The 18,413-nt window shown below is 40.8% G+C and overlaps 1 protein-coding gene across 4 annotated transcripts in view; it reads right to left on the minus strand.

The window, feature by feature from the left end:
• Positions 1-1,446: 1,446 nt before the first annotated feature.
• The window catches only part of LOC138748982 (leukocyte elastase inhibitor-like), a 29,382-nt gene continuing 12,415 nt past the window's right edge, over positions 1,447-18,413 (minus strand). For all 4 annotated transcript variants that reach the window (XM_069909977.1, XM_069909985.1, XM_069909969.1 and 1 more), the window contains exons 3-7: positions 14,603-14,782; positions 13,171-13,288; positions 12,535-12,677; positions 9,188-9,352; positions 1,447-5,653 (exon numbers count right to left, since the gene is read on the minus strand). In XM_069909977.1, the coding sequence (XP_069766078.1) occupies positions 5,249-5,653; positions 9,188-9,352; positions 12,535-12,677; positions 13,171-13,288; positions 14,603-14,782 (1,011 nt within the window). In that variant the 3' untranslated portion in view covers positions 1,447-5,248. The remainder of the gene's footprint in view (positions 5,654-9,187; positions 9,353-12,534; positions 12,678-13,170; positions 13,289-14,602; positions 14,783-18,413) is intronic.

Here is an 18,413-nt window from a genome sequence, read left to right on the forward strand (position 1 = left end):
GTTCAATCGCTAATTAATCTCTCCAGTAACTGTACATCATAAGGAATTCAAGCCATATAGCATGCCTCCCATCTGCCTGTTGTGGTGCATGTTCACTGTAATTTCAAATACCATCAGATTCCTGAATAATCAATAAACCAAAGACACAGCCTTACTTTTCGTGCACTATTTTTTTTAAATATTACTGTTGTAAGATGGTTTATAATATGAATATTTGCACTGTGACGCTGCTGCGAAACACAGAATTTTGTGACTTGTTCATGACAATAAATTCTGGAATATTCAGTTAGGTAATAAAAAGGGAAGCTATTTCAAAGTGCTGTACCAGCATTTTGTTTTCTGTTTCTTGATCATGCAAGTGAAACAAGAAAGACTGCAGACACTAGCCGCTTTCAGGTGGCCAGAATACCCGACTGTAAATCCGCCTATTAAACCCCAATGTGGAGGTCAGGTGGCCACCTGAAAGTGGAGAACCTGGCCAGGAGGAGCACTTACCTAACCCTCCTCAGGTAGGTACATTCTCCGGCTCAGAGACACTCCCATTGCACCTGAAAGCAGCACCAGGCAAAGCAGCTCGCAGCTTTCAGGTGCCAAGCGGTCCCCAGTGCCTGACAGTCTTGCACCAGCGGCCCTAGCGCTGACATCCCACGATGGCTACTCCATCCCTGTAGTCCTGCGCCGGGAGGGGGCGGCTATCAGGCAGTGGGGAGGCGAGCTGTCAGGCAGCTTCCCCTGCCCTGACTCAGGAGCCAGCATTTGCTCTGCGGCACCTCTTCCTGCTTCGGACCTTTCAGGTGGCAGAACACCACCTTCAGCACTGCCACCTGAACATCTCTTTGCAGACACCCGCAGCTGCCCCAGAGCCGCATTCTCCAGGTGATTCCACAAAAGTGCTGGAGACACTCAGCAGGTCCCACAGAGGGCAAAGATGTAAAACTCATGTTTCGGAGCTGAGCCATTCATCAAGGCATCATTTTCTGGATTTTGTAACCAATGTTTGTTCCTGGGTCTTCAATAGTCTTGTTTCATTCCAGGAGGAGTATGTGAGTGAATGGAGAAATGGAGGAGTATGTAAGGGAATGAGGATAGGAAGAATTAACTTAGTGTTGAAATGAGAAACAGTAACTGAAGTACAATTCCAAGTGTTCAAACATTTACGGTTTTATTTTGTTTGGTGAAGGACATTAACCATCATTTGCTACCTCTTAGCTGCTTCGCTTCAACTTTACTCAGGGTTTCTGGTTGGACCTTGGCCACAGCCGATACAACTACCACCACCACCACCCTCCTCCCATCCCCTGTGTGGTGATAAAACAAAGGGCATACCTTACCCTCTCCTGTGATCCTTTCTCAGTCATTTTAACTGAATGAAAAGTTGCAGATCTGCAATGGTGTCGAGGGTGGTGTTCTTTGATTTGAATTAGCACTTCAAAATACTGGCAATAATACTGTATAACATTATTTATTGATCATTGGGATAGGGGCAAATGCCAGATAATTGCTCATGACGACACTGGACACAATATCACAAACATTCCTTCCCTTATCCTCCCAAAACTAAGCAACCTGTTTGCTGCTTGACTCCTAGCAGCTGCAGGTTCTCTGGCATAAACTACATTCTCGATTCACTCTCAAGCTATGCTCCGGAACTACGAGAAATACAATAAACACGAGGTTACGCATGATACAATATAATTGGTTACACAGGCTATATATCACGCCCCAAAAGTTAAATAAATAGGACCCAACAGTATCAGATGGATGTTTTCGCTGTAAGAAGGAAACTGGAACAACAGTACATGCAATTTGGGCATGTGAGAAAGTGGAAAAGTTTTGGGAAGATCAAAATCAGGTATTAAATAAAATCACAAAAAGCAACATACCAAAAAATCCAGAGATCTTTCTTCTAAGTAATATAAGTAAAGAACTAGGCCTCGATTTGGATGAAGCATAAAAAAATTATTATGATAGCCTTAGCTGTAGCAAAAAAATGTATAATGTCAACCTGGAAATCAGAAGAGAGCCTGAGAGTACAGCAATGGTACAAAGAAATGAATAAATGTATTCCATGGGAAAAATTAACATATAATTTAAGAAATAACATCACAGTATTCGAACAAATTTGGAAACCGTACATGGAACACAACAGAGAAGGCCTACCATGGACCTCCACCACCTAAAATGACAGAATGAGAAGACCCAGTGTGTAAAAGTAGATGACACAATTTTCTTGTTTATTTTCATTGTGTGATGACATTGTTTAATGGTTTTATTGTATATGTTGAACGTTTAGTGGGTAGGGAGGGGGTGGGAAGGAGGGAGGGAAGGGGGGAGAAAATGACACTGTATATTCAAGAGGGAAATGTTTGTGTGTAGTTTGGTTAATATGGTTCATAGTGTGAAAAATTTAAAAAAATTTTTAAAAAAAATTGCAGTAAGGATATCATTATGTCGCAAGGTGTCAGTGTAACTCCCCACTCATCTGAACACTCAACAATCACTTCAGTTCAAAGCTCTAGAATTAATTCTGGAAATAGTGGGTTATTTTTAATAGTCACGTCCCCTTGAAGCTCCAGTTTCCAAATATTCCCCGATTCATTTTGGAGCACAGTATTTGTTTGATAGCACATGACACATTCCCAGGACTTAGCCAGGATGTTTTATTTCTTCAATTTTAAGCATATCCTTGAATCCTTTCCATCACCTACCTTGTTTCATGGCACAGCTCAGAACAGATTGTTTCAGGGGCATATCTTCAAGACTAGAACAGGTGGCCTACCTGTTCTGGCCAACTGAGTGTAGCTAATACCTTAAAGCTTGGGAATGTTTGGCCTATTTTCTTTTCCAGTGAACATGGATGTTCATGGATGATTTTGTAAAGATACACATGTAGTTTTCCAGTGCCTGTGTCTTCTCCTGCAGGTTGTCAAGGTTTCAGAAGCCTGAACAATGTTTATTGGTGTCTCGGCATGAACACTTTCTTATTGCACAGCAGGTTAGTTGAGGACCTTTACTAATTATAAGAGGCCTTTCATCATCTTCATACTATGCCTCAACTACCTTTGGCTTTAGTGTGCAGTCACCATCATTGAACAGCTGCTCCTCAATTCTGATTGGTCAACTCCATTTCGTCCATATTATGGGAAAGAGAAACAGAAAAGCATCATCCATGAAGCAGCTGTCTTTGACATGGGTCATTATTGAAAATGATACTGTTGTAGATCTGGTGGTCAGGATCATTGTACATTATTGTTTGCATGCCAACGTAGAGCTAAAGAAAATTTTCTGAATGGCTGAATTTAAGGATGGTATCTCACACTTCCCAGCTGAAGAAAGGTTGAGCGAGATCAGTACTGGGAAGATTTGCTGACAATTGCACAGTATTCAATCTTATTCACAACTCAAAAATGTAGCAGTTTCCACCATGTCAGCATTCAACAAGAACTGAATAACATTCAAACATGCAGTGTCATGTAGCCAATGAGCACTGCAGCACTAAAGGTGGCCAATGGCCATTTTAAAGAGAACAGATCTACCTATCTTTGCCAATTATCAATCAATTTCATATGAACATCATTGATCTGGAATTTGTACCAGCCAGCTGCATAAATTCTGTGACTACATGTTGGCAACACTATTATCTGGGCCAACTGCACAAATACTGTGACAACATGAGCAGGTGCAAAGCTGTACTGCTAAAAAAATAGCTCCAACTATATCCATCATAAGCAAAACAGGAGTTAAGCAGAGGGGCTCAGGCCCAAAACATCAACTACATTTCATTTTCTGTGGATGCTGCATGTCCTGAGTTTTCCTAGTACACCTTTGTGTACTGTAAAGCATCTGTTTGTGCCACCATTACGCAGCAAATTGAAAGGCATCTCTCATAAGCAAGGAAACTGCAAGGCCTACTAATTAAGCCTGTATTTACCAGATTCCTCCCATTAAAATTCTTAATGCCAAATCTTTCAACAGCCCAAACGTGTAGATAGGCACTATCTGGAACTTTCCATTCACAGTACAACTCCGATTATCCGAAATTGGATTCTCTGAAATCCTCATTTATAAAATTGTTTTTTTAAAATTTTGAATAAATGATAATATGCAAAAAAATCAGAAATCCTCATTTATCCTTAAGTTTTTTGTGCCAAACTGACCACAGACATTGGGCTGCCAACAACAGGGGCATGCCAGTGGGGAGGTGGTCAGCGGCAGCCAGTGATTTTTTTTGGGTGAGAATTAAACATTATTTTAATGCTTAAGTAGCCTCCCCTTGTTGTTTGTTATTGTTTAAACACTAAAATGTTTTGCTGTTGCTACTGGGCAACAGAGTGAAGCAAAGTTTCTCCAAAGGCCCACTGAGATATTCACAATTATTTAAGAAGGTCAATGCAAGCTTTTTTGTTTGAGTATAGCAGATACACTCAAAGCACAATACCTCGCTCAAATGAGAAAGTGAAACAGTCTTGTTTTATGAATAATTTTTCAGGCCTTCTATTGAATACTGGTTATTCTTTGCAATAAAACCAAATTGCCACATGCCTCTCCACTTCAGAGTATTTTATTATGTAGCATGGTGACTTGGAATACTTGCCCAAAAGAATGCAAGAATGGTCTGTTAACAATATTTTCAGTGCAAATGCAAGCAAGCCAAAGTACTACGTGGCTGAACTGGCCACAAGAAAAGTTTAGATCAAAATTAGGAAATTACACTGTTCAAAATTTGATCCAGGTTTCACATACCAATCAAATTGCAACACTTAACCATTTGCGCTTGAAAAGTTGGAGTGGAAGGAGTGGGTTGGGGGTGGTGGTGGGGGGGGAAGTAGTCTGGGGAAGTATCATCTCTGGTATTAAGAATAATTTTGCTCAATAAGTGCCTCATGAATAAATTGTGAGCAACAGGAAAGCACCTTCTAAAGAGGTTTGGTATTTATGAGCTGTCCAATCCAATCATGGACTCCCTTGTCCACTAATAAAGCAATAAATACCAAGCTGAACCTTTGCCTTAAAAATAGTTTTTACTCATTTTATAGGTTTCTAAAACAATAATTCAGAATTAAACCTAATACATGTTAATTTGTTCCAATCCATCTCACCCTCAAAGTTTACCCTTGTGTAATCCCTCAACTGAAGTGATCATATTTGAAATCAACTAGACCGTTGACAACCAATCTGAATCGTATTGCGGAAGGAGGCAGAAAAGATAGAGATGTTTTGATAAAGCAGCAGGAAAATGGTTCTGTATCTAAGGAGATGAGAATCTGCCAAAGAATAAAATGTTGCGTGTTTTGTTGTGTCGGATAAAGAAAAGAAATGGATGGTCAGCCACAAACTTACGTCTCATTTGCGAACAGCGCAACATCAAGATTGCTGCTGTGGCAGCAGCTGCTTCTGTGCCTTCTTCGTTAACTTCCACGAAAGATTTATGGACAACTTGTGACAAAAATAGATCATTATTACTTGTCATTCCAGTGAAGTTAGCCTTCAAGGTGTCAAATGCATCCACCATCCCCATTTGAGGGAGGATTAATTTAAGGTCATATTGCTCTTCCAGCTTGAATTTGGGCAGAGAGACTTCAATCTCCATCTCGCTCATAAATTCTGGGTTGGTCCACGTCATGAGGTGATCAAAATTGAGATAATTCAGAAGCTTGGAACAAAAAGAAACATTTAATCATAAACCTCCAGACAACAATTTGCAAAAAAAAAATCTTGCATTTCCAAACAAAATAGAATCTACTGATTTTCGTTCTTCCTTTTCAATTATCCATGATCTTGTAGATTGAGATTCAATCAATTAACTACATCTACTGTAAAACCAGAGAAATGGGCAATTAATACAATTGGCTATCCAACTCTACAGTATTCTCAAGACCAAGTCACCTGCAACTATTTTTGCATTTTATAACATGTGCACATTGCCATTAGGCTGGTAATGAACAGGGCAAGGAGTTTTTCCCAAGCAATAAAGTACAAGTTACAAGGTGGATTTTACTTTTTTTTTAAAAAAATACAAAGAATCTGGAAAAAATTATGTTGTACTATGTGAATCAGACTGTCTTCTGACAAGTAGCCAACATTTACTCACCGTATGAAAGAAAGTTTGTTTTAGCCAAGTCATTACAATCTGAATGCAATGTTATGTGAATATTTGTGTTGGGTTTTTTTATTAAAAGAAAATAGCACAATGTATATCTGTATAATGTGCACAAGATTGTTATTTCAATAAATCAATATTGAAAAAACCTGAATGAATGTGTCAAGTCCAGCACTTCCAGGAACAAGAACATTTTTAAAAAAATATCCACAACTACCTTCTGCACTACTCTAACCATGACTGCCAGGCATAGGAACCTTAGAAGATACTTGACCCAGACTGGGTCAAAAATATTCTTCAGATTGCCCACCTGGGCCATCTCCAAAACTGTTTGTTTTCATTTCACATCAATATTTCTCCTCATCTGTTGACATAACTGTCATTCATTCCTTTGACAAAATTTGGAAGTACTCTGTACTTGAGAGCAACCATGTGCTAGAATCTGTATCTCAAGTCAAAGAGCCTCCATCCAGGGGGTAACTGGCTGAAGCATGTACATTTAAAAATCTAGATGAGCCCTTAAATCAACAAGGCATCTATGGGCCAAGGAAATGGGCCCTAGTGATCAGTTGGACATCGTAGGCAGAAGGGCCTGCTTCAGTGCTGCAAATGCACAACACCAAGCATTTTGCAAGCAGCAGAGGTGGGGGTGGACAGAGCATGGGGGGGGTGGGGGGGGGGGGGGGAAGGGGGGAAGGAGATGTGAATATCCATGACTGGATGCAGGCCAAAGTTGTGAAGGTGACAATTTTAAAATCCAGTAGATGAGTCAGTGATAGACAAACTGCTAATAATTGAAACAAAGACTACAACTACAGTATATTTGTGCAAAACAATGTTTTGTTTTTGTTTGCAGCTAAAAAATCCAACAGCAAATCCCAAAAAATGTTAGTGTCCTTTTCCAGAAAGTGAGATACTAGGTGTTCATCATCAAATTTCTCTAGCAATACAGGCTCAGAGGTCAAAATTAGGAAGGAGAATTAAAATGACAGAAAAATGGAAGCTCAGAGTCACCTCGAGAACAGATGAGCTGGTCTGCAAAGTGGTGACCCAATCCACATTCAGCTTCATCTATGTTACATGATAAGCACTGAGTGAAACATACATTTGGAGAACATGAGAAATGCAATTCACATGGAAGAACTGTGAGTTCCTAGATGGTATGAAGTGATACAATAAGAAATATAATATCCCACAATTGCTAGGGAATATGTTAAGATGGAAGTGGTTGCAGATGGAAGAGTAGAACAGGGAGTCATGAATGGAAGCATCTCTTCATGTTTAGAATGGAGGGATAAAATTAGAGTCATCGCATGAAGTCCCCATGGAGATGGAATTTGATGCACTGAATGTGGAGATGGGGGAGGAAGAAGGGGAAAACACCATTTTTGTCCTGGCTGAGGGCAAAGGGTGTGTGTGTGTGTGTGTGTGTGTGTGTGTAAAAGGTTGGGGAGATGTGTTATATTTTATATGTTTTAAAGGAAATAAATTGTGTTTTTTAAGTGTAAGTCACAAAAAAAACTTCACAACACAGATCTCATTTAAATGCCAGAGCTCTGCTCAAAACAGATAGTCCAGGCTACAAATGCCGTTGTAAAGACAATGGAAACTGCTTTGCTGAAGGACTTCACTAGTAGGTGTTAATTGGACATGCTGTGGAGTAATGGATTATGGTTTTGAAAAGCAACAGATGAACAGACTCAGAAAATTGGGTCCGGTGCTGCAGTCTGTATGAATGCAGTTTGCTGTTCTAAGAGGGTCATGTGGTATTCACACAGAAACAATTCAGTTCTAAAGCAGCTTGCAAGCATGTTGAAATTCCCCATTTTGAAGGCCGGTTGTGAGTTCTTAATTCAGCCTGTTCAAAGCCCTTCTGGTGATACAAGAGAAGATGGCTGGCTGTATAATGTTTTGCCTGAGATAAAGGAAACAGAAAAGGAACTTTGTGGTGACCTGAAAGAAAGAGGTTATCAACTGGAAAACCCTGATGGGGCAAGTTTCTTCATCAAGACACTAACGTGGGAGTCAGTTGTGGGTGTCCAACGAGCAACAAATCTCTCTCTGAAAACCGACAAGAACCTTCCTGAGCAGTAACCATTCACCAAAGCCTGGTGAACTTCATAAATGTTAAATTCTGTGCATGGTATAAGAATTGCCTGATACCAGTAAACATGGAGGAGTGAGAAGTGAGTGTACTGACAATAACCACAACAGCAGTGCAAGTATAAGACAGCTTTAATAAACTAATGTGTACACTAAGAAGTCTTGTCTCTCTGCAAGACAAACCTGGAAGGCTAGACTGTAGCTCTGGACTGTTTTATATACAAGGTCACCAGGATGACCCCTGGTGACCTAGTGGTGTAATTACATCTCACCACAGTGAGAACTTTTCTAAACTGATACACACATTACATACACGTGTGCTTAGAATTAGAAGGGGGTTGTTAGGTTAGTTAAGTTGATAGTGACAAGTTAAAGTGTAATTCTGATATCATGTTTAAAGATGATTAAAAGCAACTTTTGTTTAAGTCACCATTTGTCTTGGTGAATATCTATTGCTGCTGGGTTTTGGGGTCCTCTGGGCCCATCGCAGAGGCAAGCGCAGCCATACAGGAAATCAAGGGAGATGAGATTGACAGCCCCCAACAACAGCAGAAAAGTTAGTTACAGAGCAATGAAAAGCCTGCACAGTAAATTAAACTTTCATTTTTGCATCAGTGCACGAGTTAAATGGCCAATTCAAACCAAATCACAATCAATTCACCAATGCAAAATATTCTATTAAATGGCAAGGCTGTTATGAGGTGTTAATGACCTACTTCTCTTTCTGGTGTATGTTGGCAAATATACAAGTTAAAATCCATTATCACAGTATATCAATGCCAATCATTAACCAAATCTATAAACAGCAAACACATCTGCAATGAATCATTCCTATTGACTGGCACAACCAAATCTCATTTTCTTTTGATGATGGAATTAAGAATATTTTTCCTCTTGTTTGGAAGGATTCTAGAATCCAATTTCCTGTTTTCTTCTTCTGAAGAAATTCAAATTAATAATTTCATAACAAAGCTTCCCACTTACCTTATCAAGTCCACTGAAATCATCATTTATTTTGGGCAACAGGATGACCATACTGAGCTCACAATCAACATAGGGAAGCTCAAGTATCTCAGTTGAAACTTCTTCAACATAAGTGAAAGGAAACTTGGCTTTTTGATACATCATTTGCACAGGCTTCTTTTCATGCTGAAACCAGAAAAAGGTTAGTAAGCGTAGAGAGTGCATTTACCCAGGAAAAAGGAGAAATAATTTCAAGAATTACAACAAAGCTCCTTTCATCCATTAACTATTGGGTTATTTCTGAGAGCTTGTACATTAAATCTTTACATCACGGTTGTGAAAGCAGTCCTCGAACATTACAGTACACTACAACCCCTTCAGCTAACAATGTTGCGCTGATCTATACAAACCTACTCAAAATCTAAATCTTCCCTACCTCATATGCATAAGCCACATTTTCTGTACCCACATGCCTAAGAGTCTTTTAAAATGTTACTGTTGTATCAGCCTCAAAAACTACTGCTGCCTATGCATTCCAGACATCCACTACTTTATTTCTCCCTTAAAGTTTCCTCCCCTCACTTTAAACAGGTTTCCTCTGGTAATTGCTATTGTCACCCTGGGAATGCTGTTGTCAACCCCAACTCTGCCTCTCAATTTATAGACCTCTATTAAGTCTTCTCATCCCAATTCACTCCAAAGAGAAAAACCCCAGCTTTGTTAACTCTCCATCATAAGACATATTCTACAATCCAGGCAACATCCTGGTAAATCTCTGCACCCTCTCCAAAGCTTCCACATCCTTCCAGTAATGAGGTGACCAGACTGAACACAATATTCCAAGTATACTCAAACTGTAGTTTTGTAGAGCTGCAACATTACCTCATGGCTCTTGAACTCAATCTCCTGACTAAAGAAAACCTCAAGCCTTCTTAACTACCCTATCAACCTGCATGGCAACCTTGAGAGATCTATGGTCTTGGTATTCCAAGGTCCCTCCATTCTTCCACACTGATAAGAATCCTGCCATTAACCATGTACTCTACCTTAAAGTTTGAACTTCCAAAATGCATCACCTTACACTTATCTAGAGTGAACTCCATTTCCCACTTTCAATGAGTGGGAGTGTTGAATGGGTAATGACATTCAATGCATTTTTAACAAAGGGTGGCCAAACCTGCCTGCACTTCTTTCCCTCAACCCTACATTTCGCCCCCCCCCCCCCCCCCACTCCAAAACAAGTGACAGGAATCAACCCTAGTTGAAGATCTTAAATGGTTTCTGAAATAAATAGAACCAAAAAGATTTTAATATGTGTTACTGGAAAAGGCAGTGCAAGATGACCAAATCATTACATATTGGTTGGATTATAGTTGAATTTTAAATAGTTTCTTTTTCCTTAAACCTTCATGTAATTACAGATCAGATTTAATTGTCAGAGTACATACATCACCACAATTCCTTTTTCCTGTGGATGTGGCAGAATTACTACTAACTTGTATATTACTTACACACAGTGTAATACATGTAAACAAATAAAAACTGTAAACAGATAAAGAATGTAAACAAATTGACTGTGCAATTCAGAGACCACAAAGGAAAATCAATAGAGTGCAAAAGCAAGAGACTCTGATTGAGTTGGTCATTGAGGAGTCCGATGGTGGAGGGGTAGCAGCTGTTCCTGAACCTGGTGGTGTGAGTGTTGTGGCACTTCTACCTCTTTTCTGATGGCAGCAGGAAGAAGAGAGGTGTGCTGGGTGCTGTGAGTCTTTGATTATTGTTACTGCTCTTTGATGGTAGTTTTCCCTGTAGATGTACTCAATAGTGGGGAGGGTTTTGCCTGTGATGTCCTGGGCTGTGTCCGCTACATTTTGGAGGGCTTTATGCTCAGGGATATTAGTGTTCCCATACCAGATCATGATGCAGTCAGTCAGCACAATTTCTACCACACTCTTATTGTTAATCTGCATTAATAAATTTATGTCAACTGGGGAAAGATTTGAGAGACCACAAGAGTACCATCTTCACAGAAGGGGGGTGGATGTATGGAATTAGCTGCTAGATGTAGTGGCATGGACAAATGTAGCATTTAAAAGACATTAAAAAGGTTCATGGATATGGAACTAAGATGGAAAAATGGGACTAGCTTGGTCAGCATGGACAAGATGGGCTAAAAGGCCCATTTCCATGCTGTAGAACTCCACAACTCCAGAGCAAACACTACCACAATGGTTTAGTTGTGACACTTTTACCCATATTGATATCTTTCCTTTTTAATGCCCCAATTCCACTTCACCCTCCTCAGCAGACTCGAGCTTCTGACCATCCTTTAAAGCTAGAGTGGCCTTCTCACAGATGGAGAACAATGACTTCCTGTTTACTTGAGCAATACCTTGCTAGCCCCAGTCTTCTTCCACTCTGGTCAATTTTCAGTCTGGTTAGTAATTGATTAAAAAGCTGATTATTTTAATGATAAAGAATTGCATTTCCATTCAACTCTCAGCCACATCTTTTCTGAGCAACCACTCCTGAGTCCAACTTCTCGCACACCTCTGAATAATCTGATTGTTTCAACCCATGAGAAAAATTCCTTTGTTCCAACCATTGCCTTCACCCACATTCTCAGCCATCAAAACTAACTTGCTTCATTTCCTCACTTCTGACAAAGGGTCAGAGACCCAAACATTATCTACTTATTTGCACAAATGGTAATATTTTCTGTTTTTAATTCCCAGCATCTGCTACTTTTCATTCACAAGTGCAGCCTGGCCCTAATAGTCAAAGTTTGACATCCTCAACACTGCACACTTAATTGAATTACTCAACAACTCCTTGCCATTACTTTCCACTCTTAAAAATGAGACATGCATAACATTCCAAGTTAATTTGTACTTCCTTCAAAAGCCTGATATGCAAGTAAAATAAGCATTGGGCAGCGGGTTGATTTGTTACCTTCAATGCCATTGATTTTTTTCATTACATTTTGGGAACTCTCAGTTCAATATACTTTTACTCAATGTGTCCAGGAGGCTAAATTATTTGCAAATCCAAAAAAATAATTCAGTACATCTTTACCATCCAAGGAACTACCCATCCCTAACCCAAAGAGTAAAAGATTCTGTTTGCAACTTTTCCTATCCGTTCAATGGACAAGAAATTGAATTGGTTCTTAGTCATCAAGATCTCAACTAAACAGGCAGCTCATAATCTGTGCTCTGATCAAGCATGTTCAGCTAAGGACAAAAGGGGGAAAAAGCAGGAATTTATTCTGGGCATTTCACAATATCCTATTGGAATTCACACATTTGTTGATCAACCATCAAAGTCAATGTTCATTATCATTTCATTTTTGTCCACTCACACATTACCTGGTTTATTCTGAATTGTTCATCGTGTGTATTTCTCTTCTCAAATTTCTTTGCCCAGTTTCCTTTAAAGTAAACAGCATTCACGAGAACAAGCTTTGTAAAGTTGTAAATAATTCCTTTTGCCAGCAATTCCTTGATCTTGCCTAAGGAGCAAGAACAGTGATAGGGAGGTAGGGAAACATCCACTTGTATCAATAGGTCAAGAAAACAATCAAGGCAAAGCCAACAAGTGAACAAAAACTGTAACTGACACTTGTTTGCAGTGTGCAAAGATGAATGACTTGTATATATTGATTCTCTAAACCCACTACTTCTATCATCAAGAAACATGCACATTTACATATTCTAAGTAACACCAACATTAACACCATCCCATTTGGAAATGGTGTTCTTTCTTTGTGACTGGGCCACAGAATTCAGTGACAGGATCTCTCAGCTCCATGGAAATGCCACCCCATCCCCCCTCAAAAAAAAACTATAGTGCCTCAAGGAATCTCATCACCACCTGCAAAGAATTGATAAATGGCGTGTTGCAAATGATACGCAGAAGAGTTCTGGTGAACAGTGCTGGGAAACAGTACTCACTCTGAAAATAACGTGTTTATGTGTGTTCAAGTATCCCAAAACATAATTTACCTGCAGTTTGTTCTTCTGTCCAGGTATTGATCTCTTGCCTGACCTTTTCTACTGCATTACTAAAGTCAACTGGAGCCAGCTCTGCCTGATAGTATTTCTGTGTATCAGCAATGAAATCCTGATGATCAGAACAGATAAAAATAAACTTCACTTTTCTGATTTGATTATTAATTTCTACCAGAAAAGGAAATGATGAAATTGAATGAGGACTAAGGGACAAAATTGCAGCATTGTGTCTCCCAAATTCTATTAACTCTCTTAGGACCACACTTAGAGTACTGTGTTCAGTTCTGGTCACTTATTATAGGAAGGATGTGGAGATGGTGCAGAGGAGATTTACCAGGATGTTGCCTGGATTGAAAAACACTTTTTATTAGATTAGGCTAGCAGAGCTGGGAGAGGAGACTTGATAGAGGTCTACAAGATTATGAGAAGCATAGATAGGGCAGACAGCCAACACCCATTTCCTAGGACAAGAACAGCAAACGCTAGAGGACATGTGTACAAAGTGGAGGGAGGGAGGTTTAGGGGAGACATCAGGGGCAAGTACATTTTTTTTTAAAATATACAGAGGTGCCTGGAATGCCTGACCAGGGATGGTGGTGGATGCTTAAACATTAGGGATATTTAAGAGACAGACAGGCACATGGATGAAAGAAAAATAGATGGTAACAGGGTAGGGTTGGTTTAGTACTTTAAAAAAAAAGTATGGGTCAGCACAGCACTGAGGGCCAAAGTGCCTGTACTGTAATGGTCTATGTGACATAGAGAATTTAAACTTTGTAGTGAATGATGTTGCTATCCTAGTTTGGACCTGCCTTGGATCCTAGTTGCTATCCTAGTTTGGCCCTTGAATACATGCGATTCTAATGCTTCAGGTGCCAGAAATGTACAAGATTGAGTCACAGAATTCATCCCATTAAATTTGCAGCAAGAAAACAAACAAGTCAGAAGATCATTTGTTTTCAGAATATTTACACAAGATTTACAGTTAAAAGCACCTAATGAAGTAATTTCATTTGTTTACAAAATAAATTCCACTTATGAGTTGATATATTTATGGTCCAAGATCAAGCTTTCTCCAAATGAGCTTACTAACTGCAGTTCTTGAGAAACAAAACTATATCCAGTTCTTTAAATATTCCTGCATCAATTCCCACCCCACCCCCCTCCCCCCCTAAGAAATCACACTTTGGTATTACAAACATTGAGCATGGAGCTGTAAACTAATCTGCAACTCTTTCCTAGTCCATTTCACTATTCTTCAGAGGAAAGCAAACTAGCCACAAATTAAAGTCCAAGCCCATTCTCAGTAGGAAAACGGTATACTTTTCCTTCCAAAGCTCAAAAATAAATTTGTTATTCATCTTTTAGTTCATCATAAATAAACTGACCATCTCAGCCTCTAATTTTCCAACTGGAGAAAACTTACTGGCAGAAAGTTATAGGTCTTCTCTCCAAAGAGGCGATTGGCAAGCTTCAAGACATGATCTGCTTTAGGGTTGAAGAGTTCAGCTTGCAGCTGTTGAAATTTAGAGTGGACATCTTTGACTTCAGTTTGCATTTGTTGAAATTCAAAGTGGGAGTCTTTGACTTTGTCAAATGCAAGCACCTATAAGAGATAAAATTACTAATCATTTAAAGAATGGAAGTATATTTTATAAATGCAGATCTAAATTAAGGAAACCATACTAGTATTCTGAGGAACTACAAAAATGAAATCAAATTCTCTTAGTCAATTTCCCATTCAATCTGCAGAATAGTCAAGACAGTCAAATTCATGAACTATTAATTAGCTTGTAGTGATAGGTTTCCTCCATTGTATATAGTTATTGTTGGTTACTGTATATATGGAGCTAGCCAACCCACTGATGAATCATACCCCATGACTCCTCCCCCATGGTCTTGGGCCATAAAGGTCGAGCCACCTCACCCTTCCCTCCATTCCTATACCTGGATCCGAGCCAGCAAGGTTCTTCTGTATATTAAAGCCTATTGTTCCCTCAGCCTAGTGGGCTGAGTGGTTACTGATAGTGCCCTACATAGCTGATGGATGAGATTGGAAGGCATTAAATATGATGGCAGTGTGGCGACACATATCTCTGTAAGCGAACTGGCCTGTTTGTACTGGCAGGGCAGCGGCAGAAGATTGTGCTGTCAGGGCTTTCTCTCTGCCTTGTGACTTGGCCACTGCTTGTGCCACGGCCCATGTGATGACATCACCGTTGCACGGGGCAGAACTCCTGCTGGTCTTAAAGGGGCATGTGCACAAAATTCAAATAAACAGTTCTACTGGAAACCCCACCGAGTCTAGTGGTTTTCTGTGTGTAACAGCCACTATATTGGGGACCCCGACGAGCCCAGATGATATCTGGTCTCCAAACATGGACTCTTTGGCATTCAGCACCATCTCAGTAAAGCTCCCTCCCTTCTGGACCCACTGGCCCTGTACGTGGTTCAGGCAGGCAGACACTCAGTTTTGACTTCGGCAGATCACCTCAGACTCCTCCATGTTCTACCATGTGGTGAGTGTCCTCGATGAAGATACAGCGGCCAGAGTGGACGACCTGATCCACGATCCTCCTAAGGAGAGCAAGTACACCACCCTCAAAACCCTCTGTCTCAGCACCTTTGGACTATCCCATCGGCAGCACGCAGACATGCTGATGCACCATGATGGCCTGGGGGAAAGAGCCCGCCTGCGTTGATGGATGAGATGCTCGCACTAGCAGAAGGTCATAAGCTATGCCTGATGTTTGAGCAAGCCTTCCTCGAACAACTGCCAGAGGACATCCAGCTCCTGCTAGCGGACGAAGATTGCTCAGACCCCAGGAAGGTCGCAGCTTGCGCTGACATGCTATGGCGGACGAAGAGGGAAAACGAGGCCACTATGAACTAGGTTGCCCGCCCTGCACCCAGACGACCACAGCCCACCCCCAGATAGAAGAGGGAGGAGTACCAGTCGACCTGGTGCTTTTAATCGCCAACGCTGGGGAGCACAAGCCCACAAATGCTGCCAACCCTGCTCGTATCAAGGAAAAAACCAGGACAGCCGCCACTGATGGCTGCGACAGCTGGCCATACGAACAGCCTCCTCCATGTGGTAGACAAAACCCAACGGTCGGCATTTCCTGGTAGACACTGGAGCAGTGTTGAGTGTACTACACCCAACTGTCCTTGAGACCCACACGAGAGCATGAGGCCAGAGCCTGTGGGCAGCGAATGGCACCAACATTAAGACCTTTGGCACACGGATTGTTCAGGTCCACCTAAGGCAGGAGAAATACCGTTGGAAGTTCCTACTGTTCACTGTGAGAACTGCATTGTTAGGGGCAGACTTCCTTCAGACATACAGTCTGCTGGTCGACTTGATGAGCAAGAGGCTTATGCATGCCCGTACTTTCCAGACCCTTAGTCTCGAGCAGTCTAACACACACACAGGCCAGGGATAGCAACCTTCTGCAAGCCCAAGGATGATTACGCCAGCTTTCTCGATGAGTTCCCCACCATCTCACGGCCACAATTCACCGCCTCCATAACACAACACAGCATCCACCACCACATCAACACACAGGGCCCTCAATATGTGATTACAGATACAATGTTAATCAAAAGATTTATAACAAATATGTATATTAAACTGCAAGAAAAGGAGAATGAGGAAACAAATGGTAAAACTAAACAAAAATGGGAACAAGATTTAAATATAAAGATAAAAAAGGAAACATGGGAGAAATTATGTTCTGGAACGATGAGAAATACAATAAATACGAGGCTGCGTATGATACAATATAATTGGTTACACAGACTATACATTACACCGCAAAAGTTAAATAAATGGGACCCAACAGTATCTGATAGATGTTTTCGATGTAAAAAAGAAAGGGGAACAACAATTCATGCAATCTGGACATGTGAGAGAGTAGAAAAATTTTGGGATGATCTCAATCAGATATTAAATAAAATAACAGAAAACAATATACCAAAGAATCCAGAGATCTTTCTCCTAAGTAACATAAAAAATAAAGAATTTGGAATTGACTTGGAAGATGCACAAAAAAGATTTGTTAAGATAGCCCTAGCCGTAGCAAAAAAATGTATTATGTCAACCTGGAAATTGGAAGATAATTTGAAAATACAACAATGGTATATAGAAATGAATAAATGTATTCCATTAGAAAAAATAACATATAGTTTAAGAAATAATATTGAAATATTCGAACAAGTATGGGAGCCTTACATTAAATACAATAGCGAAAACCTACCGGAGACAAACATTACCTAAGTTGATGGAAGGAGAAGGAAAGAAAAGAATGGACTCTGTAGAATTTCTGGTGTATTTTTGTTGAATGACAACATTGTCTGACTGAATTAATGCAACCTAGATTGTATACCTAAAATGGATGAGAGGGGGGGGTGGGTGGGGGAGAAAAAGTCACTGTAAATGTGTGAAAAAGAAAAAGTGTATATCATGGCTATTGTGATTTATGGTGTGAAAAATAAAAAATTTAAAAAAAAACAAAACACACACAGGGCCCTCCGCTCCACGCCACGGCCAGGCGACTACCACCCGAGAAGCTGCAGTTGGTGAAAGAGGAGTTCACCTGCCTCGAAGAGCTTGGCATCATCCGCAGGTCGGACAGCCCCTGGGCATCTCCCCTGCACATGGTCCCCAAGACCTCTGGGGGTTGGCACCCGTGTAGGGACTACCGCCAACTCAATGATGTGAGTCTGCTTGATCGCTACCCAATCCCCCACATCGAAGACTTCACGGCCAACTTGCACAGCACCAAGGTATTCTCCAAGGTCAATTTAGTCCGGGGCTCCACCAGATCTCCGTACACCCTGATGAGATTGGCAAGACCACCATCATCCTGTTCGGCCTGATCGAATTCCTTTGGATGCCTTTTGGCTGGAAGAACGTGGCCCAAACCTTCCAATGGCTCATGGATGTGGTGGGCAGAGACTTGGACTTTATGTTCATCTACCTCGATGACATTCTCATCACCAGTCGAGATCACAACAAGCACAAGGCCCACCTCCGCACATTTTCGCCCACCTGGCGGAATTTGGCCTCACCGTCAACATGGCAAAATGCCAGTTCGGGAAAAAGAGTCATTACAGTTTTTGGGCCATACCATCACCGCGGATGGGGCAGCACTGTCACAGGACAAGATCAGGGCCATACAACAGTTCCCCAGGCCAGACACCCTCAAGGTCCTTCAGGGGTTCACTGGGATGAT

Source organism: Narcine bancroftii, chromosome 1, assembly GCF_036971445.1.
Source record: "Narcine bancroftii isolate sNarBan1 chromosome 1, sNarBan1.hap1, whole genome shotgun sequence".
NCBI lineage: Eukaryota > Metazoa > Chordata > Chondrichthyes > Torpediniformes > Narcinidae > Narcine > Narcine bancroftii.